The sequence below is a fragment of the Giraffa tippelskirchi genome, chromosome 5 (assembly GCF_054371585.1).
Source record: "Giraffa tippelskirchi isolate mGirTip1 chromosome 5, T2T-mGirTip1v1.2.pri, whole genome shotgun sequence".
Taxonomy (NCBI): Eukaryota; Metazoa; Chordata; class Mammalia; order Artiodactyla; family Giraffidae; genus Giraffa; species Giraffa tippelskirchi.
This window is the reverse complement of record NC_137279.1, coordinates 150,594,408-150,606,956: the sequence shown is the minus strand read 5'-3', so window position 1 is coordinate 150,606,956 and position 12,549 is coordinate 150,594,408. Positions and strand designations below refer to the sequence as shown.

The 12,549-nt window shown below is 35.7% G+C and overlaps 1 protein-coding gene across 1 annotated transcript in view; it reads left to right on the top strand.

Moving 5' to 3' along the window:
- Nucleotides 1–12,549, top strand: part of LRRC7 (leucine rich repeat containing 7) — a 574,473-nt gene that overhangs the window by 548,918 nt on the left and 13,006 nt on the right. The window contains exon 26 of the mRNA XM_081490660.1: nt 11,279–11,353. Coding sequence (XP_081346786.1) covers nt 11,279–11,353 — 75 coding nt within the window. The remainder of the gene's footprint in view (nt 1–11,278; nt 11,354–12,549) is intronic.

The window sequence follows — 12,549 nt, the reverse complement described above, 5'->3', positions numbered from 1 at the left end:
AAAAAGAGTATATATATATATATATGTATATATATATATATATATATATATAAACTGAATCACTTTACTGTATGGTAGAAATTAACATAGCATTGTAAATCAACTGTACTTCAATCAAAAAATTTAAAAATATTGTTAAAAATGCTATTATCTAAGTCTTCATTGAGTAACATCAATGATCACTGATCACAGACCACAAACACAATAATAATATTGCGAGACTTACCAAAATGTGACACATTGAAGTAAGCAGATGCTGTTGGAAAAACGGCATCAACAGACTTGCTTGACAGAAAGTTGCCACAGACCTTCAATTTGTTAAAAAAAAAAAAAAAGCAGTATCTGCAAAGTGCAGTAAAGTGAAGCACAGTAAAACAAGGTATGCCTACATAAAGTAGGCAAAGCCAAACATAACTTTAACTCTTATATTCAGATTCCCCAAAAGAGAATATTGTGTGATAATCAGCATCAAACTATAAAAAAAAAATTCAATTTTTTAGTAGCCAATTTGTCATTTCTAACAGGAATCGCAGATAAAAGAAAATAAACTTTTGGGTTGCTTTTATCAAGTCATAAGGGCAGTATCTTGAAAACTGTATATCTATATACATTTTTCTTTTTGGCTACTAAATAAATCTTTACAGTGACATAAAAGAATGATGCAAATGTATTTTTTCTGTTAGGATTGCTCCATTATATTGTTACTAAGAAATCTGTAATCACATAACCAGTTTCTATGGGTTTTAATAGTCTCCTGTTGCTCCAATGGATTATTAATAAATATGTGATTTTTATTTTAATATTTCTTTATATAAAAGTTCATGAAAGAGAGTTTTGAATTCCTTTAAAATCTGTGGATAAGATTTTTGTGACATTTTTGGAGGACTTTGGTCAGTTGTATAATTTGTAATCTCTGTCTTTTGAGGCTCAATTATTTTAGGTTTCTAAAGCAATTCTTTCTGTTCATTTTTTATGGATTTCATATTCATTGTTTTGTCAGCTAAAGTTCAGTCATACATTGAAGCATCATGTTCAGCTGCCAATGCCCTCTTTTTTCTTTTTTTTCTCTCCTTTCCTTCCCTCTCTTCTCTTTCTCTCCCCTCTTCTTTAGTTTCTAATGATCACTGGATAAATCTCTTCTCTTGCTGCATATAAAGTCTTCAATTATTAAGCTAGGAAACTATTCAGAGCTCAAGATTTGACTCTCAGCAATTAACCTGAGAATATTTTGTTTTCACACTTTTGACTCATAGAGTAAAACTATTGATAACACCTTTATTGTTGATATGTCAAGTGGTCTAATAATCACAGGGATTAAGTAAACGCAGTCTACTGCGCATTTGTAATGCTGCTCCTTTGAGCCACATCATAGCTTAATATTAATATTGCCCAATTTATGAAAAAAATATTTACCAATATTTGACCCCCCAAAAAGTTACACCTTACAAGCTATTGAATCAGTGGCTGGGTTTACTATTTCTATGAGTCAATTTTTTCCTCCAGAAACACTCTCTGAACTTTTATAGTTATATGAAAGCATAAAATATCATATTTTATAATATATAACCAATATGTTCTAAATTATAATTGCAATAGTATGCAATTTTTATCTGACATATGGCCTTCCTAGAAACCAATTTCTTAGCATCAGCTAGAGCCAAGTTTTTTTCAGAATTTTAAAGAAAAGTATATTTCACAAACTGATATTGCAGTTCCCTTAAGACAAGTTCTATTTTGGTGTCTACATTTACAATGGCTGAGACTGTCACAGTCATTCACCTTCATCATTAAACAGTCATATAAAGTTCCTTTCTCCTCTAAAATTAGAATATTAAATGTTTGCGTTGTAGACTCACTTCCTGAGTCCTTCAAGGTTTATGTCCAGTGGTGTGCAGGCTAGGTAACCAATAAGACAAGGTCAGATCTTAACACTATGAAAAACCTTCCATACCCATCTTTCTTCAGAATTACTTGTGAAATGCAAAACTTTCTAAAAGCCCATTATGGGTACTTTTGGAAAAAATCATTTATAAACTTATATGAAAACTGGTTCAAAAACTGGGGTAGAAATATGAAATGGCAACAGGTCATGCCTATTTTGCAGCACATGGCCAGCACTCTCTAGATTAGCTTTGATTCAAAACTGTGGGAGCTCCTCTGTGATTCCTGAGTCCATTGGATCTGTGTCTGTCTCAAACACATTTAGATATTGGTGTTTGATAGGAGAAAAGACTTATTTGGAAAGGACTGCAATACTGTTGCTCGGCTGCAAATTGCCCTCTAGAAGTGGTGCTGAGGGAGGACCACTGTGCTGCTGAAGCCACTAAAAAACATGAGCTGAACATGAGGTGCAAAATATTAGAAAAACACACTCAGATAAGCCATTAGCCAATAACTAGACTCTGCCATTGTTGTGGATCCGATGCTCTACTGACTTGGACTGACCAGAGGAGATAACCTCTAAACGTTCTTCAGGACTATCAGAAAACCCTCTTGTTGGGACCTATGTCCACTATTAAGAATGAAACAATAGTTGGAGCCATTATCACTGAGAGCCACCACTAGGAAACCACAGATGATATAGGAAAGACTTTCCAGCCCTCTTGCCATCTCCTTCCCTAAATAAAGATGGCATTCAGTATGAGGTCAATAAATGTTGTTATATTCCCTCTTATCAGTTGGGAATTTGAGGGAAAGATAACAAATGTTGGTCTTTCATTACACTCCAAGACTAAGAGTAAAGAGAAGAATTTCCTGTCAGTAAATCTAGTACAGTTGGGAGACCCGGAAGTCTCTTAAAGTGGGCTTTGCTGGATAAAAAGACATTGGATTGTAGCTCAGTCTTCAAATTTTCAATAATTATAGCAACATTTATTGATCCCATACTGAATGCCATCCACTGCTCTAAGTATTTTATATGTATTCACTCACTTAATATAATAACCATGAGGTATAATCCACTATTGCGGGCTTCCTTGGTGGCCCAGAGAGTAAAGAATCTGCCTGCAATGCAGTAGACCCGGGTGCAATTCCTGGCTTGGGAAAATCCCCTGGAGAAAGGAATGGCTACCCACTCCAGTATTCTTGCCTGGAGAATTCCATGGACAGAGGAGCCTGGCCAGCTATGGATTGCACTTTAAGAGTTGGACACAACTGAACACGCACACCTGCAAGCCAACACCTTTGTTGCAGCCCATTGAGAACTGAGTTAACTGTCTAACCTAAAGAACTGTCAGATAATAAATTTGTGATGTTTTAAGCCACTAAGTTTGTGATAACTTATTATAGTAGCAGCAAAAAACCTAATACACACTACTCATTGAAAAACAGTTACTGAGATATTTTCCTTATTTGGGCAAAATGGATTTTCTATAGCCTTAGGTATATAGGTTGTTTCACTAGTTTGGATGTATTGCATGATAGTCTGATCCACATTTAGCACTCTCCTAAGTGTTACAAGAAATGAATTTTTTTAGATCTTGCCCAAAGAATTATAAAATTGGTCTTATGCCATGATTTGGATCTTTGATACATACAGGATGGCTTACTGCACTTGGAATTTAGGAGACGGCTCTTTACCAGTCAGTGGGAAGTTTTTGCTCTAATTTTAAGAATACAAATAGTTTGGTGATTCCTCACTGGTATCTGTCAGTGTCAACGTATTCTTTGAAATCTCAGAATATAATGAATTTGTTGAAAGGGTGGCACACTGCTATAAAGAACTTTTTCAAAAGTGTCAAAGTTTTCATATTTCTCATCTATATTCATCATAACAGAGACCATAAAATGAGCTCAGAATTATTTGGTCTCTTTCATATGACAGTGTTTATATACGTAAATACAGTGGAAAATCAGGGCATTGGCCTTTCCAAGCAGTCTTTGGGGAAACAGTCCACCTCCAAAAATAATGAATGCTACACACCATTATCAAACATGACTCTCATTGCTATCTGTTTTGACTAATGAGGCAATATGCAGGCTGATAGGATATATGTATATACAGAAAAAAGGAAACTATATCAAAGAGAGTAGCAATTTCATAGTTGGTAAAAAAAAAATTATTGATTGAAAAGAACTATTAGAGCTTTAGAAGACAGCGATAAATACTTAGGAAGACTCAGGCCATCATAAGAGTAAGCTTCAAAGCAAGTCTTCAGAACAGTGGCTGAGTTCTGCAGAGCTTTGTGATGAATGAAATTAAACTTGCCACAGACATGACATTTGTATTCTTCCGGCAGACCGGTTGTGCGGTGTTGCTGGTTCCTCCCAGCATTGCAGATATGATGGTCACAGTTTCGCTCCTACGGTCTGGATTCACACAAACATTATTAAAACCGTTCCTGTACAATGAGCTGGGAAAAGGCCGTCAAAATTAACTAGGGAGCAGAGACTTTGACTGCTGGGACAAAATATAATAGTAAAAACAGCTTCACCTTCAGCATCCAGAGATGCAGTGCCTTATTTGGGGCAATAATGTCATTCTGTCTGTTGTACAGTGACCTCAGCAGCAAAAAGAGGGGACCACCAAGGGAACTGAGTACTCATACAGTCTCCTGGATTGACGGAGTATGAGCGTTATGTGCTCAGTATGAAAAGGGCTGTAAGGATTATCTTTGTTTTCGCAGCCTATGCCATTCACTGGTCTAGTGGATTAGTTGTTATGTTTTATTTAACTGTCCCTTTCGAACAACCTGTTTTCTTCTTCCTTGTGAACTGAGCATTTGTATAACTGAACTGACCAAAGCACTAGCTGTGTGGACATGACACCGAATTGTGACACCATAAACTTGAAATTTTTTAAGTTTTTATTACTATTTTCTTAAAATAGTAGTACCTTATTTTTCTTATAAGTAGTGTCTAATTACTGTAGAAAAATAAGAAAATTACAAAGTTCAGATAAGCAAAAATAAAGAGAAATATATATATATATGTAAGGGTATACCCCTAAACATTAACAGTGGTTATACTAGGTAATGTAACATCATATATAAATATACATATATATGTGTATACACACACATATTTACACATATATACAATGTCTCATTACCCAATACAACCACTGCTAAGTTTAGGAGTATATCCTTCCAGACACTTTCCCACAAAAATAAACATTTAAATATGTTTTATTGAAAATAGTACTATGCCACACATGTTTTATAGCTTGCTTGTTTTTGCTAAGCACCAGTATACTTCTATATCTGTCACCTAGGACTTCTTTTTTAATGACCACATATCATTCTATTATATAGATTTACCATAATTTATTTAATCGATCTCCTATTGTTAGATATTTTGGTGTGGTTTCTAATTTTATTATTACAAATAATATCATATGAACATATTGGTAAATCCTTGTTGAATACTTATCCAGTTATTTCCTTAGCCTGTGTTCTAGAAGTCAAATTACTGGTTAAAGTTATGCACTTTTCCGAAAATGTAATGCCTATCTAGAGTTTCATCTTTGAATGGGAAAGAAAATGAGTTAAAATCAGAAAGATAAAAATAATTCAAAAGCCTAATGTCTCATAAAGATCTGAATTGCTAAAGTAAAATACATGGAAATATTTTAATTAGGGTCTGCTTGTTAAACCACTCACATACACACATACACACAAAGTTATGGGTGTAAGTGAGTCATTAAGTCTACAGATTAGCAAGAGAGATAATTTTCTGAATAACAGGCAAAGCCATTATAATATTATCTTATATTAATACTTATTTTAATAGGAATTATGTTTAATAATTTAAAAATAATAAGCAATAATGATATACAATTCACATACCATAAAATTCACCCTTTTGAAATGTACAGTCAAGTGGTTTATAAGTATAATCACAGAGTTGTGCAATCATCACCACTTATCTAATTTCAGAATCCTTTTATTACCTTAAAAAAAATCTGTACACATTAAGAGTTGCTCCTTAGCCCCCTGCTTCCCAACCCCCTACAAACACTAATCTGCTTTCTATTTCTATGCATTTGCCACTTCTTGACATTTCATATAAATGGAATCATACAATAGGTGGTCTTTTGTGAATGGCTTATTTCACTTAGCATTGTTTTCAAGTTCATTGATGTCAGCACTTCATTTCTTTCGATTGTTGAATAATATTCCACTGAATACACACGTTTTGCTTGTCCATTCTTAGGACAAATGCTCATTCTTAGGATATTAATTAAAATTTTATCATCGTGCTTCAAATACTTCACTAGCTCCCCAAACTGATAAAGATGTCCATTAAAGGCCTGTCTTGATCTGGCTCCTACTTAATTTGGGGGTTTATGGGTTCTTCTCTAATACTCCCAACCCAACCCACTTGAACCCTTCCACAACCACTGCAGGCATAATAGAACTACTTGCAGCTTCCTCAATATAAAAGGCACTCACTTTTGTATATACTATCCCTTCTATGTGGAATATCTTTCCTCTCCTTATCTGTGTGGACCCTTTAATTTTCCTTTATGATCAGTTGCCAGATAGCTCCTCTTCTTGAAAGCTCCAAACTTTAAGGTTGATATGAATGCAATATTTTAAATAATCTATTATATTTCTATCATAATTAGAAGCCCCAACGCACTCAGGATAAGCTGATTCAGCTATTTAAATAATCTATTATCCCTCTATCATAACACTTGTCACACTGCTTATACTCACTGGTTTTCTTAACTTTTCTTCTACTGAATAGTGAGCTCATTCAGGCAAAAAATTATATTCCATATATCTTTATAATACCAGCAATCAGGCCTCAGTTCAGTTCAGTTCATTCGCTCAGTCGTCTCCAACTCTTTGCGACCTGATGGACTGCAGCACCCTAGGCTACCCTGTCCATCATCAATTCCCGGAGCTTACTCAAACTCACTTCCATCAAGTCAGTGATGCCATCCAACCTTCTCATACTCTATTGTCCCCTTTTCCTCCAGCTTTCAATCTTTTCCAGCATCAAGGTCTTTTCCAGTGAGTCAGTTCTTTGCATCAGGTGCCAAAGTATTGGAGTATCAGCTTCAGCATCAGTCCTTCCAATGAATATTCAGGACTGATTTCTTTAGGATGGACTGGTTGGATCTCGTTGCAGTCCAAAGGACTCTCAAGAGTCTTCTCCAACACCATAGTTCAAAAGCATCAATTCTTCAGTTCTCAGCTTCCTTTATGGTCCAACTCTCACATCCATCCATGACTACTGGAAAAACCATAGCTTTGACTAGACGGACCTTTATTGGCAAAGTAATGTCTCTGCTTTATAATATGCTGTCTAGGTTGGTCATAACTTTTCTTCCAAGGAGCAAGCATCTTTCAATTTCATGGCTGCAGTCACCATCAGCAGTGATTTTGGAGCCCCCCAAAATAAAGTCTCTCACTGTTTCCGAAGTTTCCCTATCTATTTGCTATGGAGTGATGGGACCAGATGCATGATTTTAGTTTTCAGAGTGTTGAGTTAAGCCAACTTTTTCACTCTCCTCTTTCACTTTCATCAAGAGGCTCTTTAGTTCTTCACTTTCTGCCATAAGGGTGGTGTCATCTGCATATCTGAGGTTATTGATATTTTTCGCAGCAATCTTGATTCCAGCTTGTGCTTCACCCAGCCCAGCATTTCGCATGATGTACTCAGCATATAAGTTAAATAAGCAGGATGATAATATGCACCTTTGATGTACTCCGTTCCTGACTTGGAACCAGTCTGTTGTTCTATGTCCAGTTCTAACTGTTGCTTCTTGACCTGCATACAGATTTCTCTGGAGGCAGGACAGGAGATCTGATATTCCCATCTCTGTAAGAATTTTCCACAGTTTGTTGTGAACCACACATTCAAAGGCTTTGGCATAGTCAATAAAGCAGAAGTAGATGTTTTTCTGGAACTCTCATTCTTTTTCAATGATCCAACGGATGTTGGCAATTTGATCTCTGGTTGCTCTGTCTTTTCTAAATCCAGCTTGAACATCTAGAAGTTCATAGTTCACATATTGTTGAAGCCTGACTTGGAGAATTTTGAGTGCTACTTTGCTAGCATGTGAGATGAGTGCAGTTATGTGGTAGTTTGAACATTTTTTGGCATTACCTTTCTTTTGAACTGGAATGAAAACTGACCTTTTCCAGTCCTGTGGCCACTGCTGAGTTTTCCAAATTTGCTGGCATATTGAGTGCTGCACTTTACAGCATCATCTTTTAGGATTTGAAATAGCTCAACTGGAATTCCATCACCTCCACTAGCTGTGTTCGGAGTGATGCTTCCTAAGGCCCACTTGACTTCACATTCTAGGATGTCTGGCTCTAGGTGAGTGATCACATCATCATGGTTGTCCGGGTCATGAAGATCTTTTTTGTATAGTTCTTCTGTATATTCTTTCCACCTCTTCTTAATATCTTCTGCTTCTGTTAGGTCCATACCATTTCTGTCCTTTATTGTGCCCATCTTTGCATGAAACATTCCCTTGGTCTCTCTAATTTTCTTGAAGAGATCTCTAGTCTTTCCCATTATATTGTTTTCCTCTATTTCTTTGCATTCATCACTGAGGAAAGCTTTCTTATCTCTCCTTGTTATTCTTTGGATCTCTGCATTCAAATGGGTATATCTTTCCTTGTCTCCTTTGCCTTTTGCGTCTTTTCTTTTCTCAGCTATTTGTAAGGCCACCTCAGACACCATTTCACCTATTTGCATTTCTTTTTCTTGGGGATGGTCTTGATCACTGCCTCCTGTATAATGTTCCATAGTTCTTCAGGCACTATGTCTATAAGATCTAATCCCTTGAACCTATTTGTCACTTCCACTGTATAATCATAAGGGATTTGATTTAGGTCATACCTGAATCCAAGAAGGCACTGGCGACTCACTCCAGTACTCTTGCCTGGAAAATCACACAGACGGAGGAGACTGGTAGGCTGTAGTCCATGGGATCGCCAAGAGTCGGACGCAACTGAAGGACTTCACTTTCACTTTTCACTTTCATGCATTGGAGAAGGAAATGGCAACCCACTCCAGTGTTCTTGCCTGGAGAATCCCAGGGATGGAGGAGTCTGGTGGGCTGCCATCTCTGGGGTAGCACAGATTCGGACACGACTGACGCGACTTAGCAGCAGCAGCAGCAGCATACCTGAATGGTCTAGTGGTTTTCCATACTTTCTTCAATTTCAGTCTTAATTTGGCAATAAGGAGTTCATGATATGAGCCACAGTTAGCTCCAGGTCTTGTTTTTGCTGACTGTTTAGAACTTCTCCATCTTTGGCTGCAAAGAATATTAGTCTGATTTTGGTACTGATCATCTGGTGATGTCCATGTGTAGAGTCTTTTCTTGTGTTTTGGAAGAAGTGTTTGCTATGACCAGTGCATTCTCTTGGCAAAACTCTGTTAGCCTTTGATCTGCTTCATTTTGTACTCCAAGGCCAAATTCGCTTGTTACCCAGGTATCTCCTGACTTCCTACTTTTGGATTCCAGTCCTCTATGATGAAAAGGACATCTTTTTACATCTTTTTTGGGTGTGAGTTCTAGAAGGTCTTGTAGGTCTTCATATAACCATTCAATGTCAGCTTTTTCAGCATTCCTGGTTGTGGCATAGACTTGGATTACCGTGATATTCAATGGTTTCCCTTGGAAATGAGCAGAGATCATTTTGTCATTTTTGAGATTGCATCCAAGTACTGCATTTCAGACTCTTTTGTTGGCTATGATGACTGCTCCATTTCTTCTAAGGTATTCTTGCCCACAGTAGTAGATATAATGGTCATCTGAGTTAAATTCACCCATTCCAGTCCATTTTAGTTCTCTGATTCCTAAAATGTCCATGTTCAGTCTTGCTATCTCCTGTTTGAGCACTTCCAGTTTACCTCATTCATGGACCTAACATTCCAGGTTCCTATGCAATATTGCTCTTTACAGCATCGGACTTTACTTTCATCACCAGCCACATCCCAAACTGGGTGTTGTTTTTGCTTTGGCTCTGTCTCTTCAGTCATTCTGGAGCTAGTTCTCCAGAAAGCATATTGGGCACCTACTGACCTAGGGAGTTCATCTTTCAGTGTCCTATCTTTTTGCCTTTTCATACTGTTCATGGGATGCTCAAGGCAAGAATACTGAAGTGGTTTGCCATTCCCTTTTCCAGTGGACCGTGTTTCGTCAGAACTCTCCACCATGACCCATCCATTTTAGGTGGCCCTACACAACATGGCTCATAGTTTCATTGAGGTAGACAAGGCTGTGGTCCATGTGATCAGGGCCTCACATATGGTAAAATGCAATAAATGTTTGCTTTGTGTATGTGATAAATAAAACTATTTTTTTCCCCTTGACTGGATAAAGTCTGTCTAATTTTTTTAATTTTTTAAATTATGAGTATATGATAAAACATTTACAGAAAACTTGAAAAATACAGAGCAAAGTTACATATAGTTCTACTATATATTACAATAATTTTTAAAGTAAATTAAGATTTTTAGTTGGAGTTTCAATATCAAACTCTCAAAAATTAATAAAATGAATAGACAGAAGAGTAGAAGGACACAGGTAGGCTTGAAAAGCACTATGAACCAATTTAACATAATTAAGATTTATACAATTTTCACACAACAGCAGGGGATAAATTCTATCCAAGTTCCTGTAGATCATAAACCCAGAGACACTGGAACATATCCAGGGACATAGAACAAGATGCAAAAATTTCATGGTATAAAGGTTTTGAAGTCATACAGTCTGTTCTGTTATCACTGGAAATTTGACTTTTTTTAAAACTAAACCAATTTAGGAATTTTGTAACTATGTAGATGCAAACTTTGTATTTAATATTCGTGTTGGAATTTTCTTAGGTTTAATTTGTTCATTTTACTTTAAAATCCTCAGTAACATATGAAGCAATATTCATTAAAATAAACCAGTATTATATGTAATTCTAGTAAGGTTTTTAAAGTGTATATTGAATTTACAACCTGTCAAATAGGAGACATTTTCAATGAGGAACAACTTTAGACAACTTTAGAAGTTACACAAAAAATGATTTAGTACCATATATGAAATTATTTAAGGAAGAAATTAAGAATATGCCATGAATTTAACTTATAAATCATAATTGCACTTTAAAAACAATATGAGCTTTTTATGCAAATAGAAATGTCATTTTCCTTAAACTTGACTTAGAGGTGCCTTGCTTAAAATACCATAATAACTTTGAACCTTATATGTGTAAACTATTTTTAATGTTTTCACTGTTTTCTATGTAAATGAAAAAGTTTTTAAGTAGGTCTAGGTCTTGAAAATAGAATCCTAACCTCTGTTACTTCTGACTTATAGGGTATCTTTGTTACTAGGGTTCAACCTGATGGACCAGCATCCAACCTGCTACAGCCTGGCGATAAAATCCTTCAGGTAAGACAGATACAAAGCAATGCTTTTCAAGACCAATATTGAAACAAATAAGTGACTTGAGTTAAATGATTGAAAACAAGTTTTTATTACATTTCTTATTTGCCTTTACTGTTTTGGAGTTGAGAGACAAATCAGAAACCAATTCAGCCTGGTAGAATCCTATATTCTCAGTACCTGGCACATGGCAAGTGTTCTGCATATTTTTTTAAATGAATGGTGTTACTTTGGGAATGTAAGAATTGATATATACAAGAATCTATGCATAGTTATCAAGTATAGGTAAGAAGAATGAAGCACCCAAATAAGGTATTGATGTAACTTTAGATGAGGGAGAAGGGACTGGTTCATATTTAATTTCTCAACAATAATCTTGTTACTGTTTTAATAGTATGAAATACATGGTTAGTTCTCTCTACTTTCCCTGCTCAGATAGTTACCAAAATAGAAAGACCCCACTCAACTCAGCTCAGAAGTGATCCTCTACCTTCTATTTACTGAACTCTGTCAAAGAATTGCAGAAAAGTAAAAACTCTATATAGATAAATTGTCTTGGAATCTTATTCTCACAAATATTTAAAACTAACTAGAAAGATCATGAAAACTTAAGTTTTCAAAAATGATAATTATCTGAAAAGACTATGAATCACTCCAACCTCTGGCAATGTCACAGTAGAAATACCACCCAAAAGGTCCATGTCAATTTCTTGTAGACAGAAGACCAAACCAACAGATTTTCAAACTTGCTTGTACAGGGATGGCTATCAAAGTGCTGTTTATAATAATAGCAAACAGAAAACACCCTGACTATCCAGTTAATATGAAGAAGGTTCAGTAGCTTATGACAAGGCATTTCTTTTGTGAAACACTGTATATAGAGTTTAAGAGCCATCATTCAAACCAAATTTTTATTTATCTATGCAGAGAGGTTAGTGATATGTTCTTGAGTGGCAGAAGTAGCTTACATAAGAGTGAGTTATATGAACACTTTTGTATCTACCTGTTCATCTCTTGGATCTATATTGTGTGATTATACTTGTACATTTTATATATAAAACTGTGTTATGTTATGTGAAAAAAAAGACCAAACCGGTAGATGATCTTTTGAGTCAAGACATTGAAACAAAAGAGAGACATAAAAGCTAAATATTTTCTTTACCATTTTATTATCAAAGTCCTCTATTTTTTAATTGCATAGC